The 27884-nt window shown below is 41.2% G+C and overlaps 1 protein-coding gene and 1 long non-coding RNA gene across 6 annotated transcripts in view; one reads left to right on the top strand and one right to left on the bottom strand.

The window, feature by feature from the left end:
• The window catches only part of LOC130906606 (arf-GAP with GTPase, ANK repeat and PH domain-containing protein 1-like), a 69692-nt gene that overhangs the window by 18938 nt on the left and 22870 nt on the right, over positions 1–27884 (bottom strand). For 4 of the 5 annotated variants that reach the window (XM_057821128.1, XM_057821119.1, XM_057821098.1 and 1 more), the window contains exons 3-13: positions 23516–23603; positions 23130–23215; positions 22927–23062; positions 17178–17312; positions 16997–17115; positions 16448–16588; positions 16254–16328; positions 14071–14175; positions 13538–13715; positions 2912–3025; positions 430–579 (exon numbers count right to left, since the gene is read on the bottom strand). In XM_057821128.1, the coding sequence (XP_057677111.1) occupies positions 430–579; positions 2912–3025; positions 13538–13715; positions 14071–14175; positions 16254–16328; positions 16448–16588; positions 16997–17115; positions 17178–17312; positions 22927–23062; positions 23130–23215; positions 23516–23603 (1327 nt within the window). The remainder of the gene's footprint in view (positions 1–429; positions 580–2911; positions 3026–13537; positions 13716–14070; positions 14176–16253; positions 16329–16447; positions 16589–16996; positions 17116–17177; positions 17313–22926; positions 23063–23129; positions 23216–23515; positions 23604–27884) is intronic. The other variant, XM_057821112.1, reaches the window with a different exon arrangement.
• Positions 71–27746, top strand: LOC130906628 (uncharacterized). Its single transcript, XR_009061349.1, has 3 exons — positions 71–599; positions 23024–23171; positions 23491–27746. It is a non-coding gene; the product is annotated as an uncharacterized LOC130906628 (long non-coding RNA).

The following is a 27884-nucleotide window of genomic DNA, read 5'->3' as shown; positions in this document are numbered from 1 at the left end:
AAAGTCACTTCCTGTTTATTTTGGGGCATTTGGGGGAACCTACTGTTTCTTTTGGGGCATTTAAGTCACTTCCTGTCAATATCCGGGCATTTCCAGGACACTTCCTGTTGATTTGGGGTCATTCTTGGATCAATTCTTGTCCATTTCAGGTCACTCCTGATGAATTTAGGGTATTTCCAGGTCACTTCCTGTTGATTTTGGGTGACTTCCTGTTCATTTTGCGACTTATGGATTTTAGCACTTGAGTAGTAACTGCTACAAAAAAACAAAAAAAAAACCTTCATTAATTCCACTCGTACTGTGTAAATATGTCATCGCACGATGAAAAGCCATCAAAGCGCTTAGAAGAAGGTTGATGCAGAAATGCTAAGCTTAGCCGAATCATGGGAAGCTTGAAAAAGAAAAAAAAAATCAAAGCTTTAAAATGACCTTCCGCTTGCCCGACGGCGACGGCTGTGGCGGCGGCGTCTCCTTTCTGATTCATGCTCTTCTTCCTTTTGTTCTTCTTGCGGTCGCTCATGGGAGATGATTGGCCGGCGTCTTTTCCGGAAAAAGGTCCCGACGTCCCTTCGAGGGCATCTGTTGTCAGGGGAAAAAAGGTATTCCAAATTTAACTCATATCACCATGTGCTACGATATAATACATTTTGGTGACAAATAAAACAACAATAGAGTAAACACAAGGATTATCTACTAAGCATCTTCTTGGCTCTAATTCTACCTGGCATTTTAGTGCCTCCCAGCGCATGGAGCTATGAACTGCCTGTAATTTCTGATACTGCAATTAAATATTATATATTTATATATATATATATATATATATATATATATATATATATATATATATATATATATATATATATATATATGTGTGTGTGTGTGTGTGTGTATATGTCTGTGTAATTTATGCTTGGAAACAAAAAAATTCAAACAAATATATACATTAAAAAAAAAATATATATATATATATATATATAATTATGAATATTTTAAAAATACATTATATAAATCTATATAATAGAAATGCATTAGATACACTAAATAAATGAAATTATGATAATAAAATACATAAATAATGACTACAAAAATATGTAAAATTAAAATAATGTCCCTTAAGGGGCTACGTAAAATACCTTAAATTCACTAATTTGTAAAAAATATTTAAGTATTATTTTATTTAGAATTATTTACCAATTTTATTACTCATGACTTTTTGCATTCTTTTTATTTATTCTTTTTTTTTTTTTTTTTTTTAATTCCAAAATTGATACTTCAATTACCGTATTGGCCTGAATATAAGACGGTGTTTTTTGTGTTGAAATAAGACTGAAAAAGTGGGGGTCGTCTTATATTCGCGGTCAAGATGTTATACCCATTCACGACGCTAGATGGCGCCAGATATCATTGACGCAATGTTCTGTCATGACAGATCTCAGCTACTCTCAAGTTTAACCAGTTTGCATTATTTTATTGCAATGTTTTTCTTTATTCAGATTTGTTTCAAGACTACAGTCACAGTCAGACTTCACTTTGATGGTTAATGCAGTTATTGCAATTTTGTTATTTTATCACAATAGATTGGTTTATTTACATTTCAAAAACCAGAAACCCTTCATTTACGAATGTGATTGCACTTTAGTTTACATAAATAAATGTTCAGATATTAAGATTAAATGAGTCAAAATAACATAATTTTCTCTCAAATGTATTGTTATAATTAGAGATGTCCCGATCGATCGGCATCGATCGGGTCCGATCACGTCATTTTCAAATTATCGGAATCGGCAAAAAAATATCGGACATGCCTTTTTTAGATATATATATTTTTTTTTAATTAAATCATTTTCTAATTGTATTTAACGTTACAGACAAAATGTCTTACACTCATCCAGAGTCTTTAGTTTTGGCTTGAACTAGGGCTATCAAATTTATCACTTTAACGGTGGTAATTTTAACTTTTAAATATTTAACGCAATTAATGCATGCGCTGCACTACCCACTCACGCATTGTCGCGTTAAATCTATAATGGCACTGTTTTACGTATACATAGAGTTAAAAGGCAATGTTAAATGAGTAGAGAAAATTTTGGCAGCCTTTGAAGCTTTTTTTTAATTGGCTAAAGCCTTACAATCCCTCTCTCAACAATTAGAAATATCGTGGGAAGCAATGTGGGAAAGAAAGGTAGTAGTTGATCTTTTTCTTAACACCCTATTTTATTTCCCAACGCAGAGAAGACATATCAAGTGGTACCACTACGCACAGTCATGGTTGCACTTCCCATCATGCATTTGGGCAGAAGTTAAATGGCAACAGTATCATTTACTGAAAGCTCAACAAATACAATAGATGGCAATATTTAGTCACAATATACAAGGTCACATTTATCCTTTAAGAATTACAAGTTTTTCTATCCGTGGATCCCTCTCACAGAAAAAATGTTAATAATGTAAATGCCATCTTGAGGATTTATTGTCATAATAAACACATACAGTACTTATGTACTGTATGTTGAATGTATATATTCGTCCGAGTTTTATTTTTTTCTTAATGCATTGCCAAAATGTATATGATCGGGAAAAATTATCGGGAATGATTGGAATTGAATCGGGAGCACAAAAAAAAAGCAATCGGATCGGGAAATATCGAGATTGGCAGATACTCAAACTAAAACGATCAGATCGGGAGCAAAAAAACATGATCGGAACAACCCTAGTTATAATCATTTGTTTCAGATCTACTGTAATTACTTTCTGTATAAAAATTAATTAATACGGTCATTCATTTTATTTAAAATTATTTATGTGTTTATGTTATTGCCCAACGCAAAATCTTTTTATGGGGGGGGGGGGTAATACAGAATGTGTTTGAAGCCTTTTCAAACTTTTTTCCTCTTTTTGGTTGAGTACATACCGACGCTTTGTGCTTTTGTGGACAGGGACGAGGGGCAGCGTTGAAGTCCTCGTTCCCCGACAGTGGTGGAGCGGTCGTCCAGCACAGACAGGGTGGAAGGACACAACTGGGGAACTGACAAAAACACAAAAAGAGGAAATTCATACCTTTATCCACAAAATAGGATTACTAGTCAAGCTATTCTACCTGAATTTTTGGGAAAAAAAAAAACAAAACAAAACAAAAATGGCTAACGGTTAACTCCTTGATGCCTGAATTTACATTTAACAAAAATACTCAATATGGAAAATTAAATTGGAAAAATACGGATAAAAATGAGAAAATCTCTAATTAAAAAAAATCAAAGCAAGTTATAAATATATAAAATTCACTCATTCATTCATTTTCTCTACTGCTTTTCCTCACCTGGGTCGCGGAGAGGCTGGAGCCTGTCCCAGCTAACTGCGGACAGTAGGCGGGGTATACCCAGCCACTCGCAGGGCACAATGAGACATACAACCATTCACGCACACACTCATGCCTTCAAACTTTTTATATTTTAGATTGACTGATTTATTTTGAGCAGTAATAAAGAAATACAACAATAAGAAAGGGGGGGAAACAATAACAGCAATCATGAATTTAAGAAAATAATAATAAATACATACATATGTAGCTTGAAAAGGAGTGGGAAGATGCACCACTTTTTTGAGTCCCACCCATAATTCACACCTTAAAATTTCAAACACTTCCCAATATCGTCATCATCATTGCATCATCACTATCACTACTGACATCACTACCACCACCATCACCGCTGTCCCCATATATTGATCATACAGGACGGGGCACGGGGCCGATAAATAGGGGGCCTGCATTGGCCATCAAAACTGACCGAGTGAGATCACAGACAAAGAGCTTTTTTCATTGAAAATTCTTGTGAATTAATGCTTAAATCCCTGAATTCTGAATTCTCAATTCTTGGTTAAAAGCAAAAAAACCATGCAGTTATTTAAGGTAAAGATGTTGAAGTACAATGCTAGTCTGTTAGTGAATGTAGCTAGCGGCCGCTTGGCGTAAACAGAGCTTTTCCGGTGAAAATTCTTGTGAATAAATGCTTAAATCCCAAAATTCTTTATAGATATGGACTTAAAACGGTTTCGATTCTTGGTTAAAAGCAAAAAAAAAAAAAAAAAGGGTTAGACTTTATTTTACGTAAATACAGTGGGGCAAATAAATATTTAGTCAACCACCAATTGTGCAAGTTCTCCTACTTGAAAAGATTAAAGAGGCCTGTAATTGTCAACATGGTTAAACCTCAACCATGAGAGACAGAATGCGGAGAAAAAAAAACTGAAAATCACATTGTTTGATTTTTAAAAATTTATTTCCAAATTAGAGTGGAAAATAAATATTTGGTCACCTACAAACAAGCAAGATTTCTGGCTGTCAAAGAGGTCTAACTTCTTCTAACGAGGTCTAACGAGGATCCACTCATTACCTCTATTAATGCCACCTGTTTTAACTCATTATCGGTATAAAAGACCTGTCCACAACTTCAGTCAGTCACACTCCAAACTCCACTATGGCCAAGACCAAAGAGTTGTCGAAGGACACCAGAGACAAAATTGTAGACCTGCACCAGGCTGGAAAGACTGAATCTGCAATAGGTAAAACGCTTGGTGTAAAGAAATCAACTGTGGGAGCAATTATTAGAAAATGGAAGACATACAAGACCACTGATAATCTCCCTCGATCTGGGGCTCCATGCAAGATCTCACCCCGTGGTGTCAAAATGATAACAAGAACGGTGAGCAAAAATCCCAGAACCACACGGACCACAGTAACAAAGGCTACTATCAGTAACACAATGCGCCGCCAGGGACTCAAATCCTGCACTGCCAGATGTGTCCCCCTGCTGAAGAAAGTACACGTCCAGGCCTGTCTGCGGTTCGCTAGAGAGCATTTGGATGGTCCCGAAGAGGACTGGGAGAATGTGTTACGGTCAGATGAAACCAAAATAGAACTTTTTGGTAGAAACACAGGTTCTCCTGTTTGGAGGAGAAAGAATACGGAATTGCATCCAAAGAACAGCATACCAACTGTGAAGCATGGGGGTGGAAACATCATGCTTTGGGGCTGTTTCTCTGCAAAGGTACCAGGACGACTGATCTGTGTAAAGGAAAGAATGAATGGGGCCACGTATCGAGAGATTTTGGGTGAAAATCTCTTTCCATCAGCAAGGGTATTGAAGATGAGACGTGGCTGGGTCTTTCAGCATGACAATTAAAACCCAAACACACAGCCAAGGCAACAAAGGAGTGGCTTTGTAAGAAGCAGTTCAAGGTCCTGCAGTGGCCTAGCCAGTCTTCAGATCTCAACCCCATAGAAAATCTGTGGAGGGAGTTGAAAGTCCTTGTTGGCCAACGACAGCCCCAAAACATCACTGCGCTAAAGGAGATCTGCATGGATGAATGGGCCAAAATAACAGCAACAGTGTGTGAAAAGCTTGTGAAGAGTTACAGAAAACGTTTGGCCTCCGTTATTGCCAACAAAGGGTACATAACAAAGTATTGAGTTGAACTTTTGGTATTGACCAAATAGTTATTTTCCACCATGTTTTGCAAATAAATTCTTTAAAAATCAAACAACGTGATTTTCTGTTTTTTTTTTCCCCCCAAATTCTGTCTCTCATGGTTGAGGTTTACCCATGTTGACAATTACAGGCCTCTCCAATATCTTGAAGTGGGAGAACTTGCAGAATTAGTGGTTGACTAAATACTTATTTGCCCCACTGTATGTCGAAGTACAGTGCTAGTCTGTTAGTGAATGTAGCTAGCGGCTGCCTGATGTAAACATAGCTTTTCTGGTGAAAATTCTTGTAAATAAATGCTTAAATCCCCAAATTCTTCATAGATATGGACGTAAAACAGTCTCTATTCTTGGTTAAAAGCATAAAAAAATATATAATGCCAATGCAGTAGCGGCTAATTTCTCCCATTTATTTTTTACAACGTTTCAAAATGCATGCATGGTACGATAATTATAATAATTACCATGAATCCTTGAACAAATCACTCCTGAGGCAATCCTTCCTGTTTATATGCGGTACAGTTTTCGTACTTTTTCAACAGAAATCCGGCGTGAGATCACTGCGTGTGTTTGTGAATAGCTCCTCTTCATGTGGGCGGCCTTCTACTTGAATGCGAGGCGCAGTGCATGACCGATCTGAGCCATCATTACATTATGAAGTCTATGCAACAGCTTTACTGGTGCTCATGATGACAACCGTTTTTCTTAAGATGTGTATTATTCATTATCCAATGTTATTTGGGGACCTGCTGCCAGAGGGTAGCAACCCCCAGGCAACAGGACCACCCATTGCTACCGTGCATTAAAAGAAGTTTTGGAAGCCCGCGCCGAGGGGTTAGCCTCCAGCATCAGAGCTTCCGCTTGCCAGCCCTGTACTCCAAGCTATATTGAATGTGTAGACATATAAACTTGTTTGCATACTAGTTTTCATCTATATAGATATATATAACAATTTATTTTAACTGTCACTATTAGCACCTACATTCTATCTTACTCAATCTATTTGTTAATAAGTATAAAATCTGGACTCAATGATATCTGAGGAATGGTGGCAAAACTATAACAATGAAATGACAGCTATGGCCACAACAATAACGACAACGATGGCAACAACAACCTAATTACATGTGCTACAAATAAAAAAAAAAAAGTTTAATTTTTTTTTTTTTTTTTTAGATTTAGGATTTTCCAATTTGTAGTAGGTGTTTATATACTGTATATACATATGCATTCATTCATTCATTTTACATGCTGCTTATCCTCACGAGGGTCACGGAGGTGCTGGAGTCTATCCGAGCTAACTATGGGCAGTAGGCAGGATACACCCTGAATGGGTTGCCAGCTAATCACAGAGCACAATGAGAAAAACAACCATTCACGCACATGCTCATACCAATGGACAATTTAGAGTGTTCAATCAGCCTACCACGCATGTTTTTGAGATGTGGGAGGAAACCGGAGTCCCGTATCTGTACTACAAGTGCGCAGACTTGCACTACAAGTGCACAGACTTGCACTACAAGTGCGCGTACTCGAGTGCACTTGCACTTGAAGTGTGCCTACTTGCGTGGACCTATACTAAAAGTGCACGGACCTGTACTACATGTGCACAGATTTGCGTTGCAAGTGCGGAAACTTGCGCACACCTGTACTACCAGTGCACAAACTTGCACTCCAAGTGCGCAGACTTGCACTTCAAGTGTGCATACTTGCGCGGACCTGTACAGTGCCTTGCAAAAGTATTCGGCCCCCTTGAACCTTGCAACCTTTCGCCACATTTCAGGCTTCAAACATAAAGATATAAAATTTTAATTTTTTGTCAAGAATCAACAACAAGTGGGACACAATCGTGAAGTGGAACAAAATTTATTGGATAATTTAAACTTTTTTAACAAATAAAAAACTGAAAAGGGGCGTGCAATATTATTCGGCCCCCTTGCGTTAATACTTTGTAGCGCCACCTTTTGCTCCAATTACAGCTGCAAGTCGCTTGGGGTATGTTTCTATCAGTTTTGCACATCGAGAGACTGACATTCTTGCCCATTCTTCCTTGCAAAACAGCTCGAGCTCAGTGAGGTTGGATGGAGAGTGTTTGTGAACAGCAGTCTTCAGCTCTTTCCACAGATTCTCGATTGGATTCAGGTCTGGACTTTGACTTGGCCATTCTAACACCTGGATACGTTTATTTTTGAACCATTCCATTGTAGATTTGGCTTTATGTTTTGGATCATTGTCCTGTTGGAAGATAAATCTCCGTCCCAGTCTCAGGTCTTGTGCAGACACCAACAGGTTTTCTTCCAGAATGTTCCTGTATTTGGCTGCATCCATCTTCCCATCAATTTTAACCATCTTCCCTGTCCCTGCTGAAGAAAAGCAGGCCCAAACCATGATGCTGCCACCACCATGTTTGACAGTTGGGATGGTGTGTTCAGGGTGATGAGCTGTGTTGCTTTTACACCAAACATATCGTTTTGCATTGTGGCCAAAAAGTTCAATTTTGGTTTCATCTGACCAGAGCACCTTCTTCCACATGTTTGGTGTGTCTCCCAGGTGGCTTGTGGCAAACTTTAAACGAGACTTTTTATGGATATCTTTGAGAAATGGCTTTCTTCTTGCCACTCTTCCATAAAGGCCAGATTTGTGCAGTGTACGACTGATTGTTGTCCTATGGACAGACTCTCCCACCTCAGCTGTAGATCTCTGCAGTTCATCCAGCGTGATCATGGGCCTCTTGGCTGCATCTCTGATCAGTTTTCTCCTTGTTTGAGAAGAAAGTTTGGAAGGACGGCTGGGTCTTGGTAGATTTGCCGTGGTCTGATGCTCCTTCCATTTCAATATGATGGCTTGCACAGTGCTCCTTGAGATGTTTAAAGCTTGGGAAATCTTTTTGTATCCAAATCCGGCTTTAAACTTCTCCACAACAGTATCTCGGACCTGCCTGGTGTGTTCCTTGATTTTCATAATGCTCTCTGCACTTTAAACAGAACCCTGAGGCTATCACAGAGCAGGTGCATTTATACGGAGACTTGATTACACACAGGTGGATTCTATTTATCATCATCGGTCATTTAGGACAACATTGGATCATTCAGAGATCCTCACTGAACTTCTGGAGTGAGTTTGCTGCACTGAAAGTAAAGGGGCCGAATAATATTACACGCCCCACTTTTCAGTTTTTTATTTGTTAAAAAAGTTTAAATTATCCAATAAATGTTGTTCCACTTCACGATTGTGTCCCACTTGTTGTTGATTCTTGACAAAAAAATTAAATTTCATATCTTTATGTTTGAAGCCTGAAATGTGGCGAAAGGTTGCAAGATTCAAGGGGGCCGAATACTTTTGCAAGGCACTGTACTACAAGTGCGCGGACCTGTACTACAAGTATGCATACTTCCGCGTGCCTGTACTACAAGTGCACAGACTTGCGCGCACCTGTACTACCAGTGTACAAACTTGCGCTACAAGCGCGCAGACTTGCACTACAAGTGCGCGTACTTGCGTGCACCTGCACTCCAAGTGTGCATACTTGCACGGACCTGTACTACAAGTGCGCGGACCTGTACTACAAGTGTGCGCATCTGTACTACAAGTGCGCGGATCTGTACTACAAGTGTACGCACCTGTACTTCAAGTGCACATATTTGCACTGCAAGTGCGCAGACTTGCGCGCACCTGTACTACCAGTGTGCATACTTGCATGGATGTGTACTATAAGTGCGCGGACCTATACTGCAAGTGTGTGTACTTGCGCGTACCTGTACTACAAGTGCGCAGATTTACGCTGCAAGTGCGCAAACTTGCGCGCACCTGTACTACCAGTGCACAAACTTGCACTAAAAGCGCGCAGACTTTCACTACAAGTGCGCGTACTTGCGCGCACCTGCACTCCAAGTGTTCATAGTTGTGCGGACCTGTACTACAAGTGCGCGGACCTGTACTACAACTGCGCACATCTGTAATACAAGTGCGTGGACCTGTACTACAACTGCGCACATCTGTAATACAAGTGCGTGGACCTGTACTACAAGTGTGCGCACCTGTACTACAAGAGCACATATTTGCACTGCAAGTGCGCAAACATGCGCGCACCTGTACTACCAGTGCACAAACTACACTACAAATGCGCGTACTTCCGTGCACTTGCACTCCAAGTGAGCATACTTGCGCAGACCTGTACTATAAGTGCGCGGACCAGTACTATAAGTGCGCGGACCTGTACTACAGGTGCACGCACCTGTACTACAAGCGCGCAGATTTGCACTGCAAGTGCGCAGACTTGCGCGCACTTGTACTACAAGTGCACAAACTTGTACTACAAGTGCACAAACTTGCACTACAAGCGTGCAGAATTGCGCTACAAGTGCGCGTACTTGCGTGGAGCTGTGCTACAAGTGCGCGTACCTGTACTACAAGTGCGCTGACTTGCGCGCCTCTGTTACTACCAGTGCACAAGCTTGCACTACAAGTGCACGTACTTGCGCGCACTTGCAGTCCATGTGTGCATACTTGCGCGGACCTGTACTACAATTGCGCGGACCTGTACTATAAGTGCACATATTTGCACTGCAAGTGCGCAGACTTGCGCGCGACTGTACTACCAGTGCACAAACTTGCACTACAAGCGCGCAAACTTGCACTACAAGTGCGCGTACTTGCGCGTACTTGCGCGCACTTGCACTCCAAGTGTGCATACTTGCGCGGACCTTTACTACAAGTGCGCGGACCTGTGCACCTGTACTACAAGTGCGCAGATTTGCACTGCAAGTGCGCAGACTTGCGCGCACCTGTACTACAAGTGCACAAACTAGCACTACAAGCGCGCAGGCTTGCATTACAAGTGCGCGACCTTGCATGCAGTTGCATTCCAAGTGTGCGTACTTGCTCGGACGTGCACTAAAAGTGCGCAAACCTGCACTACAAGTACGCAGGCCTGTACTCCAAGTGCACATATTTGCACTGCAAGTGCGCAGACCTGCGCGCACCTGTACTACAAGTGCACAAACTTGCACTACAAGCGCACAGGCTTGCATTACAAGTGTGCGACCTTGCATGCAGTTGCATTCCAAGTGTGCGTACTTGCTCGGACGTGCACTACAAGTGCGCGAACCTTCACTACAATACGCGGACCTGTACTTGCGCGCACTTGTACTCCATGTGTGCATACTTGCGCGGACCTGTACTACAAGTGTGAGGACCTGCGCACCTGTACTACAAGTGCGCAGATTTGCATTACAAGTGCGTGACCTTGCATGCAGTTGCATTCCAAGTGTGCGTACTTGCTCGGACGTGCACTACAAGTGCGCGAACCTGCACTACAAGTACGCGGACCTGTACTACAAGTGCACATATTTGCCCTGCAAGTGCGCAGACCTGCGCGCACCTGTACAACCAGTGCACAAACTTGCACTACAAGCGCGCAGACTTGCATGACAAGTGCGCGTACGTGCATTCAGTTTCACTCCAAGTGTGCGTACTTGCTCGGACCTGTACTACAAGTGCGCAGTCTTGCGCGTACTTGCACTCCAAGTGTGCTTACTTGTGTGCACCTGTATTACAAGTGCGCGGATCTGTACTACAAGTGTGTAGATCTGTACTACAAGTGCGCGGACCTCAGTGACGTGCGGTCAGGGGAGGCAGGTGAGGCAGAGCCTCACCTGTCATCATGACAAAAAAATAATTATAGCATCAAATTTATATTAATATTTGTCAATTGCACTTTATGTATGACTCATTTCAAACATTTTTTATAGTCAAAATCGCTGAATTTGCCCATTTCCTGTTCAAATAACGAAATGAAACGAGAAGTGCAGCAGCAACGAGTAAAGCCTCACCTCTGATTGCGCATTCCATAACAAACTGGGTTGATACATGGAATTGGAGCGTGCTGGTTGCCGTACATCTGCATGTCGCCATTATAATGTTTCCAGATACGTTTATTTGACCTGATTTTCCACAGTCTGGCTAATGTCTTTAACCCTTAAAGTTTAATTTTTGTTAGTGACATATTTAGTTTTGCTGATGGGAAATAAAACCGCAGTGAAAATGCACAGGTTGCGGCAGATAGTACTCTGCCGCACTGAAAGGGGGCGTACGTGAAACTGGACTTTCCGTCAAAAGTGGACGCGATTAACAACACCGGAGCTAAAAGGTTTGCTTCAAACTACGGGACAGAAGATAACTCGCACTTTTCAAACGGACTGGTGCACCCGAAAAGACTGGCTATGTGGCTGTCCTTCGAAAAATCGGCTTTGCTGCTTTCCCTGCCTTTTCTTCTCAACTTGTGCCAATGTCTGGACTAACACGAGACATTGTGACATTAAAAAACTACCACGAAGCCTCAGCAAAAACGAGAGCTCGACCACTTACATTCAAAGCATGATTGCTTTAAAAACTTTTGGAAGCTCAAGGATCGATTTGGCTTTGACGAACAGCGGAAGCTCAACGGTAGCATCCAGAATGCTAAGGTAAAGGACAACCGAAAGAGTTTGAAAGACCTCATTAATGCAGCCTGCATCCTAGCTAATCAGGAGTTAACATTTCGTGGTAATGATGAGCGTGTAAGCTCTTCTAAACGTGGCTTATATGTAGAACGATTACATGGTTTTGCTGAGAAAGATGAAAGGTCAGCTAGACATTTGGACACATCCACTGTGTGTTCTGGCTTGTCAAATAGAACACAGCGATCTAATTGAAGCAATCCTCTCCATTAAGGCAGAGAGATTTTTTTAAAGTAAAGGAAATTAAGGAGGACTTTTACAAAAAGGGCATGGGTTTGCATAGGGACGGTAGGGACATAACACTACCAACTTTTCAGGATGCTAAAATTGTCCCCACCAACGTTTAAGCAACCTTACCTTTTTTGCATGATATAATGTTCAGTTATATAGAGAATTTAGATCTTTCAATAGTTCCATATGTTGTAAGGATAGAATTGACCCTACCATTATTAAGTGAATTATTTTCATTATGTTTATGCTAATAAAAACCAGACATTTATTCAGGAAGTTTTCTAAATGTTTCTTTAGTATTTTTTTAAAACAAAGGTTTGAATCGAACAGTGTATCATCTGAACCAATGCACGTAAAAGTTATTATCAGTAGATAAGGATTTATTTTGCATTGATCATTTTGCCTATTAATTAATTAGGTTCATATACATGAGAAATGTGGCCCTTTGCCCCCTTCATCCAATCTGTTTGGTCTTATTAATGTCCCGTCCCCAGCAAAAAGTGTACCTACATGCAGGTTATGCTGTTATATCGTCCCTACGAATGTTGAGACCAAACCTATGCTCTTCCAAAGTAACGGCGGTTTTTGTGGTGAAGGACAGGCGCAAGACCACAAACAGTTTTCATTTCAATCTTATATAAAAAAAAAAATTAAAAAAAATTAAATTAAAAAAAATAAAAAAAGAACTTAGACTAAGAAAAATACAATAGAATATTTAAAAACTAAATTTTGGCCTTAAATAAAATATTCTTTGTTTTTCTTTTCACACTTTTTGTTTAGCAATCTGTAATAAATTGATTAAAGTATCAGAATTACAAGTTTTAAAAACAACTGAATTTTTCACTAAAGGTCAGAATTGAATTCTGTGGTTTTGTACACCACTCTTTACTCTCATTTATGTTGCATGAATTATAGAATTGCGACGGCCAACACATTGAGGGTGTACAGCAAATGCATGTTATTTTCTTACTTTTACGTATCGATAATATGTACCGTGTGTGCGTGTTTTGTGAAGAATGCTGATGAGATATGAAATAACCAGTAGCCAATTGAATAAGCTACCCTTTTTGGTTTATATATTTGGAAATCTGACACTAAAGGAGTCAGTGCCTCACCAACAATGAACCTCACCGCACGTCACTGGCGGACCTGTACTACAAGTGAGCAGACTTGCACTACAAGTGCACGTACTTGCACGTATACTCCAAGAACAGTGTTCTAGAAGTTCTTGTAAACTTGAGTTAGGATGACTAAGAGGAAGTTGTATTATTTACAGCGAAGTAATTATGAGGCTAAGACGTTTAACTATGTCGTGAAATAAAGGTACCTGTGCTGGAGCCATCAGAGCTCGGCATCTCCTTGGCGAGCCCATTGACCCCGGAGGAGGCGGGGGGCACCGGCGAGGGGCCCGCGGGCGCCACGGCCCTCGGGGGCCGCTTGCCGGGAACCTTCACCGTCACGCGTAGCAGGTCGATTTCCTTCCCGTGCACGTTCTGCATGTAGTCCTGAAATGGCACGCCAATTACTTCAAATTTAGATGAACTCATTCGTTAACGGTGCTAGACGTCCAATCCGCTTGAAGTGGGAGGTTTGGAGTGTCATTCGCTGTCAATCGTCACACTTGAAACGGATTGGAGGTTCACTAGTGATAAACACATTTCAATGAACAGCAGAAGCATAAGAACATTCATCGCCCCTACCAAAATTGCCCTGTACGAGGCAACGTTCCCATCATAGCCAATGCATTCACATTACAATGAAGTTATAACTAGCGTATTTCTCAACCTATGTCAAAGCATCTGCTATTAACTCAATGCCTGCCATTGACGGCACTAGTCGTCCAATCGGACTGCTTCTTACACTGGAGCTGGAGTGGTAGCAGAGGGTGCCATTTTTGGACAGGGTGACATATTTCTTCTTCCACTCCTTATTCAGCGAGCTGCCACTTCTCTTCCACAGGATGCTCTGAGGAAAATATTTGAGATTTTTTTTTGGACCAAAAAAAAAAACGTTTTTTTCAAATTTTCAAAATGCTAGTTTTTGTCCGATTCACATATTTTACACAAAAAATAAATAAATAAAAATAAATCACAGTTGTACAAAAGTTATCAGCCAGTGTTTGGCAAAATGTATGATTCTGCCAAAATTTGACAAAAACCTCTCAATACATTTTCAATGGCTCCATTCATTTCCAATGTCACATTTAATTCCCACAAAAATGGATTCCTATTGATTTTCAAGTCGGGCTTGCCAAGATGTCCATTTGGGGTCAATTATTCTTTTTGCAGAAAAACCTTCCCAAATTGTCTAAATTGATTTTTGGGGCATTTCCTGTTGATTTTGGGCCGCTTTCTGTTCATTTTGGGGCATTCCCATGTCATTTCCTGTTAATTTTGTGCAGTCCAATATCACTTTCTTTTCATTTCCTGTCACTTCCTGTTCATTTCGGAACGTTCCCATGTCACTTCCTGCTGATTTTTAGTGTATTCGCAGGTCATTTTAGGGCATTTCCAAGTCACTTCCTGTTGATTTTGGGTCACTTCCTTTTCATTTTAGCTCACTTCCTATTCATTTTGGGGCATTCCCAGATAACTTTCTGTTGATTTTAGGTCACTTCCCTTTGATTTTGACGCATATCTGGGTGACTCCCTATTCATTTTGGGTCACTCCCTGTTGATTTTGGGTCACTTCCTGTTGGTTTGGGGCTTTTCCTGTTGAATTTGGGGCTCATCTGGGTTAGTTTCTATTCATTTTGGGTCACTTCCTGTTATTTTGGGACATTACCAGGTCACTTTCTGTTGGTTTAGGTCACTTCCTGCTGATTTTGGGGCATATCTGGGTATCTTCTTTTACATTTTGGGTCACTTCCTGTTTATTTGGGACATCCCGTGTCACTTCCTTTGCATTTTGGGCAACTTCCTGTTAATTTTTGGGCAGTCCGAGGTCATATTCTGTTGGTTTTAGGTCACTTCATGTTGATTTTGAGTCATTTTCTGTTGGTTTGGGGCACATCCTGTTGAGTTTAGAGGATATCTGGGTCACATCCTGTTGATTTTGGATCACTTAGTGTTGGTTTTGGGCACGTCCTGTTGAATTTGGGGCATATCTGGGTTAGTTTGTATTCATTTTGGGTCACTTCCTGTTATTTTGAGACTTACAATGTCACTTCCTTTTCATTTTAGGTAACTTCCCATTAAATTTTGAGGCATTCCCAGGTCACTGTCTGTTGATTTTAGGTTACTTCCTGTTGATCTGGGGTCACTTTTTCTTGATTTTAGTTCACTTTCTGTTGGTTTGGGGCTCTTCCTATTGAGTTTGAGGCATATCTGGGTCAAATCCTATTTATTTTGGGTCACTTCCTGTTTATTTTGGAACATCCTGTGTCACTTCCTTTGCATTTTGGGCAACTCCCTGTTAATTTTAGGGCATTCCGAGGTCATATTCTGTTGGTTTTAGGTCACTTCATGTTGATTTTGAGTCACTTTCTGTTGGTTTGGGGCACGTCCTGTAGAGTTTAGGGCATTTATGAGTCATTTCCTATTCATTTTTGGTCACTGCCTGTTTTGGGACATCCCGTGTCACTTTTGCATTTTGGGTAGCTTTCCATTGATTTTTGGCATCCCTAGGTCAGTTCCTGTTCATTTAGAGTCACTTCCTGTTGATTTTGGGTCACTTCCTGTGGATTGTCAGCCGTTTCCAGGTCATTTCCTGTACATCTTGTGTCCATTCCTCTTAATTTTAGGGCAAAGTTGGTTTGTTTTGTTTTTCCAAAAATAATGACAATCATTGAAGATTTTTTTCTTTGTCAAAAATTCAAAATGGGAGTTGAATGTGCCATTGTAATTGAATGGAAATGTGGGGCAGTTTTCGTCAAATTTTGGCGGAATTATACGATCTTGCCAATAAATTTAGTTCCTTGATTTTGTGAATGATGAACATTGCTTTTTTTTTTTTGTCAAATTCTTTTCATTTACTAAATACCTCAACACATATTCTATAAATACTACAGCGGAGTTGAATTTCAGTATTTGCTTGGCACCAACCTGTTTGATGGGAACGGCCCGTGTAGCGCCACTATCTCCTTTAGCATCAGCGCCCTTCCTATCCGGGTCCCGGTTCTGGAAGAAAAAGCGACCGCTCGAGCACTGTCGCCGTACTGAAAAGTGGGCGTAATGACGACGAGCAGAGTGCGACGGCGTGAAATGACGGTGACGGACGGCGGCGGGTGTGAACTGACCTTGAAGAGCGAGGGCCTCCGGGGGACGCTCTTGAGTGAACGGGCGCCACCCTCCCCATGCGCCACCCTCAACTCCCTGTGACTGAGCACGGGTGTGGAGGGGAGGGAACAGGCGTAGCCGCCACCCACGCCGTTGCTGACCTGAGAGCAAAGGTCGGCGGGTGGCGCGGACGGGGTGATGGGATGACCATGAAGGTGGAATGTAAAAACGCCGCTGGCACCCGATTCGCCAGGGTTTGTTACCCAAAGTTCACCACAGTGATCAGTAGAAATTTAGGCTAGTGATGACTTACTTTTAATCGGAAGGTCGTAGGACTTAGAAATGATCCGAAATTAATAGTAAGTGACCTAGAAATGCCTCAATTTCAACAGGAAGTGGCCTAAATTAGCTGCTAATGAATTGGATGTCTACTAGTAACAAACTCGTTGAAATTCGTAGCAGAAGCACGAGTGGACGCCACATGATTTGTAATGTCTGCTGACGGGAGCCCTAACCCTTCAGAGAACTTTGGGTAACCACAAAAGAGGAACGCGGTGGGGTCTTCCAACCTGTCCCGGGAAGGAGGCCGATCCCGGTGTTGAGCCTCCGGAGTGACTCGGAGAGTTGGGCAGCGACTTGCAGGCCTGGAGACCCGTCTGCTTCTTTTGGGCCACCATTTTCTGGGCGGCTGCATACGAGAAGAGAACAAATGGGGACGCGTCCTTTTTCGGCGTCCGGGAAGCAACTCACCCTCCGAGAAGACTCGATCGACGTTGAAGCCGTAGGTGGCGCAGGTCTCGTAGAAGAGTGAGTGACGTACGTCCATGCACAACTGTCGGGCTCGTTTGTCGTCGATCACTCGGGGGTTGCCGCTACTGATCTTATCTAAACGAGGAGACATTAGTGTCGTTGATTAAAAATTTGATTTACCCAGGCATGGCAGGATCTTAGGGGCCGTTTACATGGTGACTCTACGAGAAGACGAAAAATTTCATGTTTGCATTTATATGGTTCCGTCTCCATTCGAACAATGTCGCAATTCCACATGAAAACGATGTAGTATTCATGCCAGGCGCTAGGGGGCAGTGCAGATTTACAAGGCGACAGCGAATGATGCACTTTGACCTCCTCAGCCGGTAAGACAACATGCCCGCCCACTCCAAGCAATGGCATTTTCTTTCGTTCAAAAAGGCACAAAAATTGGAAACATTCAACATATTTAAATAACAAATATTATTAAAAACAGTAAATTAAAGCCGACGTTCCGCCATATTTGCCGTTTTTAATGTTTAGTAGCACCGCTGCGCACGCCCATTGTGACGTGTACGAGTGCTGACATTATCGGGGTGGTCCCGCGCCGCGGGAGCTTTTGATATGCATGCAGAGCAAGCCCTCGCAATCAAATTCTTCCACTTTGGAGGCAGGATTCCAAGGTTTGCGTCTTTGCCTTCCGTCTTCGCCGACACCATACGAACGCGAGGCCACTCCGCAACACAGTCATTGCGTCTTCGTCTCGCCATGTAAAGTGCCCCTTGGTAACTACTCGTATTTCTAACTTTCACACTTCAAATGTATAACGTCTTAATCTGATCATTTTTGTTAAATCTAGCCAAATAATTTTCTCCATCTTGTTTTGAGTGTTAAAGGCTAGTTAACAGATGAATGCATCAGATTCTTGAACTTAGTTTAAATAAATATTACTAATATTACCATATTGGCGCGAATATAAGACGGCCCTAATTATAAGACGACCCCCTCTTTTTCAAGACTCAAGTTTGAAAAAAGACTTTTTGAACACCAAATTAATTGTTTTACAGAAAATAATTACAGTACATCCGAAACAAATGATTATAACAATATATTTGAGAGAAAAGAATGTTATTTTGCCTCATTCAAATCTTAACATCTGAACATTTAAATATGCAAACTAAAGTGCAATCACATTCGTAAAACAATGGCTTCTGGTTTTTGAAATGTAAATAAACCAATCTATTGTGATAAAACAACAAAATTGCAATAACTGCATTAACCATCAAAGTGAAGTCTAACTGTAACTGTAACAAATCTGAATAAAGAAAAGCATTGCAATAAAATAAAATAATGCAAACTGGTTAAACTTGAGAGTAGCTGAGATCTGTCATGATAGAACATCGCTTCAATGATATCAGGCACCAGCTAACGTCGTGAATGGGTATAATGTCTAGACTGCGAATATAAGACGACCCCCTCTTTTTCAGTCTTATTTCAATGCAAAGAAGTCTTATATTCGGGCCAATACAGTACTATTTGTTCATACATACATCTAAAAGTTGGTCATTTTTCACCTAAATCAAGAAAAAAATGCTTTCACATAATGTTTTGAACAATATCTGTTCTTCAATTAAGAACATTTCTGACAAACAGGTTTTTTAAGATTAAATATACAAACTTTTTGATTAAAATTTAAGTCTTTTAAGCTTATTTTCAGCTGGCTGTTTTTATTTCAAGAAATCTAAATGAGTAAAATTGGCTTGAGGCACTGTACCAGTAGCAAAATTAGTGGCGTGTTCCCCACCTCCACAACACTGACGTCTTTTTACATTACTTACAGTGGCTGCTGTTGGCGGAAAAAAACTAATATCCCTCAAACTAAGCGGGGAAAAAATGGACTGGCACATGTAAGTCTGAACATAATGTAATTCGCTTAATAATGGTAGGGTAATTTCTATCCTTACAACATATAGGAAGACAATCTAAATGACTGATAACTGAAGTCATTATATAATGCAAATAAGGTTGCTTAAAAGTTGGTGGGAACAATTTGAGCATCCGGAAAAGTGGTTTGTCCCTGCCGTCCCTATGCAAACTTACGCCCTTGGTTCAAGGGTTTATTAAATACAAACAAAAATACACACGATTACAGAATAGGGGGAATAACACAACGGGTCAGTGACTGTAGCTCGACGGGGATCAATAATACTAATCCAAGCGGTAGGCAAAGAGCCGATAAGACAACAAAACAAATACACTCAAATACCAGCACAACGTAGGGGATTGCAAGACAAGGGTATCAGACGAACAAACTTGCAAATGCACAAAATTCGAGGGTACAAGGTGTCAAATGGCGCCCTGCAAGTTAATATCTCGGCACCCTTCTCTCGGATCGCCTGGGTTTAAATACAGTCTTGATGAGCTTGCATTGGCTGCAGTTACGATGTCGGGATTGCTCCTACAACCAGCTCTGTAACAAAACACAATCTGACCAGCAGAACGTGACAGCCGATGCCGACCAGAAATGACGTAATGTCCAGGTTATTAAATCGAGCCAGCAGCCCTTCCCACACAGAGGGCGCCGAGTGGGCTTCACGGGACAAGTCTGTGAAAGAGTCCAACCCACGTCATTCCCGGGATATCTCTCCATGTGTGAAAGCAATGACGCATGTAAATCCCGTGTCACCTTACACAGGAATTTACCGGGGTACGGGTGTGAAAGGGTCTTCTTCAGTGACCCAAAATCAACAGGATGTGACTAAGAAATGCCCAAAACGAACGGGAAGTGACCAATAAACAGGAATTGACCTGTAAATGACCTAAAATCAACAGGAATTGATTCAAAATGTACAAGAAGTGACCCTGGAATACCCTATTAATGTAGCGGAAGTGACCCGAAACCAAGGGAATAGGTTTGGTCTCAATATTGGTAGGGATGATATTACAGCATAACCTGCATATACACTTTTTGTTGACTACACTACTGCTTTTGACCACAATCACAGCCAAACTCAACAAAAAATGAAAACTACTTTGGGCTGCTTTAAGACGACATAAATAAAATAAAACTGACAACTGGGGCGAAGAGGGTAAACCTCGGTTCACTACATTTCTCACAGTTCAATTAAAGTTAACAGTAGAAAACTAGGGCTGTCAAAATGATCGCGTTAACGGGCGGTAATTAATATTTTTAATTAATCACGTTTAAATTTGCCGCAGTTAACGCACATGCCCCGCTCAAAAAGATTAAAATGACAGCACAGTGTAACGTCCGCTTGTTACTTGTTTTTTGGTGTTTGGCGCCCTCTGCTGGCGCTTGGGTCCAACTGATTTTATGGGTTAGTACCATGAGAGAGCATGGTGTAATTATTACATCAACAATGGCGAGCTACTAGTTTATTTTTTGATTGAAAATTTTACAAATTTTAATAAAACGAAAACATTAAGAGGGGTTTTAATATAAAATTTCTATAACCTGTACTAACATTTACCTTTTAAGAACTACAAGTCTTTCTATCCATGGATTATATCCATCTTTAAGAGAATATTAATAATGTTAATGCCATCTTGTTGATTTATTGTTATAATAAACAAATACACTACTTATGTACCGTATGTTGAATGTATATATCCGTCTTGTCTCATATCTTTCCATTCCAAGAATAATTTACAGATAAATATGGCATATTTTAATTATTAATTAATTATTTTTGAAGCTTTAATTAACTCGATTAAAAATTTTAATCGTTTGACAGCCCTATAGAAAACACATACAGGAGGACACTTCTCTCTCTAAGCAGCTTCCTACTCTGGTTTTGCAGGTTAGCAAATTCACACAGTAGCAAAATTAGTGGTGTGTTCCCCACCTCCACAACATTGACATCTTTTTACATTACTTACAGTGGCTGCTGGCCGAAAAAAAAGTCTAATATCCCTCCTCTTTGAAAGGGTGGAAGGGGGTTGTATGTTGCCAACATGTTGTGTGTGTTACAGTGTATCACAAAAGTGAGTACACCCCTCGCATTTCTGCAGATATTTAAGTAAATCTTTTCAAGGGACAACACTGACAAAATGACACTTTGACACAATGAAAAGTAGTCTGTGTGTAGCTTGTATAATAATTTATTTTGCCCTCAAAATAACTCAAAATACAGCCATTAATATCTAAACCCCTGGCAGCAAAAGTGAGTATACCCCTTAGAAACTACATCCCTAAATGTCTAAATTTCTTTGAAAGATCGTGGCAGGAGTGCTGTCAGCATTGCTGCAGAGATTGAAGAGGTGGGGGTCAGCCCGTTAGTGCTCAGACCATACACCGCATTCTACTGTACATCAGATTGGTGCGCATGGCTTTCACCCCAGGAGGAAGCCTCTTCTGAAGATGGTACACAAGAAAGCCCGCAAACAGCTTTCTTGTGTATCAAAATATGAAAACCTATAAAGGTTTGAGTGGCTTTAGTTAAAGCAGACTGTTTTTTCATCTGTGTGATTTTGACAGAGATCCGCTCACATTTGATGATGATTTTATGCAGAAATGTGAGAAATTCCAAAAGGCTCAAATACTTTTTCATACCACTGTATTTAAAGTGCCTGTGACACGAAAAAGCATGTTTAGTTCATAATACACGCAGTATTTTATGCTCCTGAATGAAATGGACCGCTTGGATGTGTGTGGAAGCGATCGCTATATTTATTTCGTTTTTTGAATCCGGCGCCATGAAAATGAGTGACTTCTGGCAACAGTCTCGAGTTGCGAAATAGGGCGCTGTGACGTGTACGGAGGAAGGAGTCCTCTTCACTATACAGCCGTACTGTTGGATGAGAAGGACTAAGTATTCAGCTGATTTTTCGGATTAATACGTTTATTTTTCGCATCACGCCAGCCAAACGGCTGCAGAAAAATCTTGCTATAGGAGGAAGAGGTGTGTGCGCCTTTTTGGGGTTTCAAAAGGTTCCCATTCACCGGTGGATATTGGACAAAACAAGCCCTACTACAGTGGGACCATGGGACTTACGAGGAAGTGAGTAAACATCGTGTTTTGTATTATGTCAAATACTGGGATCATTTTAATATGTAGGTGGCTTGCATTTTGTGGCTGACATGCTCATTGTCCCCTCGGCCGACGACCAGCGGCTCGTCGCACATCCCCCCGCCGGGAGAGCACGACTTGTATACTCGGCTTATTCCCCTCTTCATGTGCTCGGTGTTCTGTCAAATTTTCTGACCAATCAGAAATTGCAACTTTGAGTTAAAAATAGCCGCGAATACAGCGATTACAAAGTAAACAGTACAAACTTTCTTTAAATAAAGGACCACTTATGTTCCATCATAGATTGGCATGTCATTGTCATTGATTGGCAGCGGTAATTGTCCAGCTGCTTCCCTGGCGAGCTCCCCTGTCCGTAGTAGCGAGGAACTAGCTGTAAATTTCTCTCCGCCGAGCGGTTTGCCGATCGGCGAAGACAATCGACAACCCAGTCGTCATGTGAAATGATCCGGGCTAGTTATGTGTGATTTTCCGCTTCGAAGACTTTGAAACATCACTCGGTTCGGGTTAGCATGACGGCTAGCTGTCATGCCTCTTGGTTTGTTTACATTCTCCGAAGCCGGGAAGGGAAATGACATTAGCCCGATTTAGGTGGCAGAAAATATCGTTCGGGCGTTGCGACAGTAAAGGTGAAGTAAGCAAGATAGTAAGTAACCTGTAAGTGCCCAAAAAACAACAGGAAGTGACACAGAAATTCTCACCTTGAGTGCCGACGACGATGACGGGTACGTCGGCCCGCTGCGAGCTGAGCTGGCCGTACAGCCGGTAAAGCTCCTGGAAACTCTCTTCATTTTCCAGACTGAACACCAGAAGGACGGCGTCCACCCAGCCGCAGAACTGCAGGGGGCACACGACCGGGTGAGACAAGGGTGCGTTCACGCTCGTTGCCAACGCCTTCACAAACCTGCTCGTCGGGGGCCCCGGCTTCCTCTCGGATCAGTAACAGGTAACTCTGTCCGTCCACGAGCACCTCCTTTTTGTACCTGCCGCCTGACGGAGACAAATTGGGGCATTATACCATTTTTAGCTCGGATTGGGCATCTAGCGCAAACTTAACCATGATAGCAATGACTTTACAGTTTAGTGAATATCTGGTAATTTAGTATCAAAAGGGGGAAAAAAAAGTTTTTTTTTTGTTTGTTTGTTTTTTTCAAAAAACGTGGTATTGGTAAATTATCGGCATCAGCCGATACCTCGCATCCTTTACCGTTATTTATCTTTCATTATAAATTCTGTGTTCTTCATGTATTTTTGTTTGTCCTCAGTTGGCGTTTTGCAAGTGGGTCTTACCATCGGGTTTCTCCAGCGCAACGTAGCTGCCGGTGATGTATTTGGTCACCAGGGCGGACTTGCCACTTTTCAGGCTTCCCAGAATACCCTGCGAGAAATAAACGGGATATGAAAGACATATCGTTGCTAGCACAATCACTGGTCGTTTCCTATATATTTAGGCAGTTTCTGTTGGCTTTTGGTCACTTCCTGTTGACCTTGTGGCACTTACAGGACCCGAAATCCAAAAGCGTAGGTTTGCATAGGGACAGTAGGGACATAACACTACCAACTTTTCGGGGTGCTCAAATTGTCCCCACCAACTTTTAACTTTTAAGCAACCTCATTTGCATTATATAAAGAGTTCAGTTATATAGGTAATTTAAATTGTATACCCATATGCTGTAATAATAGAACTGACCCTACCATTATTAAGGGATTTTTTTTTTTTTTCATTATGTTCAGACTTACATTTATCCCTTTTCACTTGCTGAATGTGCCGGTCTATTCACCCCCCGCCCCCCCAAACAAACGTTTTTTTTTTTTTCCCGGCCAGCAGCATCCACTGTAAGTCATGTAAAAAGACGTAAATGCTGTGGCAGTGGGGGAAACACCACGCTACTGAAAGTCCGACCTGCATCAGAGTTAGCGTAACACTACTGCGGTCAGGCCAGCCTCCACAAGGAACAACAAAGTCAAGCTAGCTGTCCCTTATTTGGATCATTGTTTACATTATGTGCATTACGGTAATATCGTCCCTACCAATATTGAGACTAAATCTACGTCCTAGCCGAAATCAACAAAAGGACATCCATAAATTCCCCAAAATCAACAGGAAGTGACCCAGAAGTGCTGCTAAATCAACAGGAAGTAGATTTGAATATAAAAGTGACCCAAAAATCAACAAGAAGTGACCCAGAAATGCCTAGAAAATCAACAAGAAGCCATCAAAACTATGTTGATTACAATATAAAAAATTGACCCCTAATCAATAGGAAGTGATCCACCAATAGGAAGTGATCCACCAGCAGTGTTGTTAATCTTACTTTAAAAAAGTGATTAATTACAGTTCCAAATTACTTCTCCCAATAAGTAATTGCGTTAGTAACTCAGTTACCTGAATGTAAGAGTAATTAGTTACTTGGCAAAGTGACTGGTGATAATTTTCATGTTTTTTTTTCTCAAAAAAATAAAAATAAAAAAACAGGTTACACAATGTGAAGTTTATAGGGTTTTTGGGAAAATTGGCCCTAGCCCAATTCTTTACCTTAAACTTAATTAGACACCAGGGTATTGCTGATATTGCGATAACTAGATAGTAACCTTTGCTATGTGTGGAATTCATTTAATGTTGTGAATCAACCGTTAAAGTTGTTAAAATTGCTCCCGTTATTGCATTAGTTCCCTTCTGTCTACTTTCGACATGTGTAAGTTTTAAAACTGTTTCATCATTTAAAGATAGATTTAAGTCAAGATTTTGCCGATTTAGGAGCATTTTAGATAAAAAGTTACTTAGCTAGTTCGCTAGGAAGGTTCTCTACAACAGAGCCTTCCTGAAAAGTCTACTGCTTTAAGATGGTGGCTGTTTACTAACGCATCTAGTTCTTTATACATGTTGCTAATGCCGCCGTGTCTGTCATTTGCATGTAGTTCTATAGTATGTGATATCTACCGTAGCATCATGTGGGCATAGTTTGTAGGCTATCGGCTACAGTCAGTTATTATTGGAGCCATCTAGCATCACGTTTCCAACGGCGTTAAAACTCCCTTGCCTCCTCCCCACTCCTGCTCTACTCTGTCGTCTCCGTGAGTCCGTCTGTCTCAGACTTTTCTTGCGTTCTTCAACTAACATAGTAACGCATAGTAACGCACGCCTTTCCCGCCTCAGTAACGGTAACGGCGTTGCCAAAATGAGAAAAGTAATTAATTAGATTACTAACTACGGAAAAAAAATAACACTGTAAGATAAGCTTGTTTTTGTATGCCAAATATATTATGCCAGTTTGCTCTCCCACAACTATTATACACGCACTCCCAAGCTAATATGAAGAATACAGTTTTAGCCCATAATCATGTGCTTACATTTTTATTACCGGCAATTGCTCACATTCTGCTGATAAATAGATACACACACATATGTTGAGTCATCACACAACGTCTCAGTACTTTTCCACCAAGCTACAGTACTTTGAGTGCAAATGTGTGTTCAAAACAAAGATATCTTGCCCGCTCAAGAGTGTGACTGTTAATTCAATCAAGAGTGTGACTGTTAAATCAATGACTAGAATAAGGAACTTGCCCGATCAAAACTGCCACGTTGGACAACAGTGTTGTAACTATATTCTGCCCAGCAACAAGCCCTCAATAAAAGTTAGCAGCGCGGGGGAGCTCGGAGAGAGACTTCGATGAGACAGCAATGGTCACGGAACTCTGTCTCCTGGCTCTCCCAACCTGCAGGTTGAAAAACGTCAACTCTCTGACTCTGCCTCACTTCGTGCCCTGCCTTTTGTCAGCTTGCCTTGGGTAAATAACTAAGTTAAAGAACGAGTTTTAGACCCAACAAACACCTTTAGTAACACCGTTACATTCTAAAGCCGTTATTAACAACACTGCCCACCAGTGCCCCATAATCAACAAGACATTTCCTAGCAATGACTTAATACTCAAAAGGGAGTGACCCAGAAATGCCCCCACCCCCCAAAAAATGAACACAAAGTTATCAAAATTATATGTGTTGATTTGAATATAAAAGTTGTTGAAATTCGCCCCCCCGGCCAAGACGCACGAAAACAGCGACAGCCAAAACAAGTACCGCTCGGCCGATGCTGCCTCGCGTTCGCCAACCGGGAAGGCAGAACTTCGCGCGTCCACCTCTGAAATTAACCCTTTGTACTCCATGACTCCATGTTCCAAAAGTTTAAAAAAGACTTGCCGAAAGCAGGTTGACAATTTATTCGTCGACAATGGTCAAAAACAAAGCAAAAACAGACGACGGAGGGACAATTCTGGATCCAAAACAAGGCTACATGTTTCCGAGCAGCAAAAATCTGTGTTATCTCAGTGTACAGTCTTTTTAAAGTCTTTGGTGAAGCGGGCCGTGTCGAAGGTGTGTCTGGGCGTTGCTTTTGGGTCTTCCCCTCTGTGGCCGGTTTTGGGCGGCTTAGGTTCGTGCGTGGATGGGACGCCCGCTATCAACTTTGTTGTCCGGGCTGGCTGTACTTGTTTTAGGACAAAGCGCTTTGTCCTCGGAGTTTGCTGGGAAAGCTGATTGCAAGAGTTGATGCGTCAATCTTGTTCGTGACGCACGCGTTGGGCTTCTGTGATAAGACGGCATTGTGTATCTCTTCTATTTCTTCTCATTAAACTATGGTGTGCTATTTATTTTATATTAGTAGTGCAGTCCTACCGTAAATATGAAAATGATACTATTTCCTGATTAATTATATTACGTGTGTTAGGGTAATGCAAACAGTTAGACGGTGCCTACAAGAAACTGTACCATTTTTCTCATCTCCCCCTCATTAGCCCGGATAAGGTGATTCACTTTACTGTGTCAAAGGGCATGTAGTGGAGTCTGCTTAAACAATAGTTTGATGAATGTGTTAGACTAATGCAAACAATTATATGGTGTGTGCGATGACGGTGCCTTTTCTCTTCAAAGTGAACCAAAATCCACAGGAAGTCATTCAGAAATACACTGAAATCAACAGGAAGTGACCCGTAAGTGCCCCACGGCCAACAGTAAGTGACCCAAAAATCAACAGGAAGTAACCCGGAAATGCCCCAAAAAATTAACAGAAAGTGATCAAAAGAATATGTGATTTGAATATAAAAGTCACCCAAATCAACAGGAAGTCAACCGAAATTCTGATGAGATAATTATTAAGATGTTTATTATGTAGTTGCATTAATCCTATATATTTGCTTTAATCAACTGCTGCTCGCAATGAATGTTTTTGCTGATTATGGCTCACAAAGAACAAATGTCTGCCTTAAAGAAGCCTTGAAGATTCTTTCCTGTTCAAGGACTGAGATAACAGAGACAGCCTTGCTTTGCTGGAAATGTGCTGACACACATGTATTAATATTGTATGGAACATGTATTAATCCCACCTACATGCATACACATAGCCAAACAAATTCATAGAGGTGTCGTCCGCTCTGCTCCCTTCCTTTTAAGGATGACACTCTCTCTTGTTGGGTTTTTTTCAGAACGATTGTGGAAACTGTATTTTGTAGTGTAGTATTGCATTGTAAAGTTTCCCTCCTTGTCCTTGCAACCTTTTCAATTAAATTGAGTGTCTTCTTTCCTTATTTTTGTTGATGTTTATAAATGTCCTCCTAAGGATTCGTATTTGAGCTTGACAGTAAGTGACCGTTGAATGCCTCA

The sequence above is a fragment of the Corythoichthys intestinalis genome, chromosome 2 (genome assembly GCF_030265065.1).
Source record: "Corythoichthys intestinalis isolate RoL2023-P3 chromosome 2, ASM3026506v1, whole genome shotgun sequence".
NCBI classification, from domain to species: Eukaryota; Metazoa; Chordata; class Actinopteri; order Syngnathiformes; family Syngnathidae; genus Corythoichthys; species Corythoichthys intestinalis.
The sequence above is the reverse complement of the archived record's forward strand: the minus strand, read 5'-3'. Positions and strand labels throughout refer to the sequence as shown.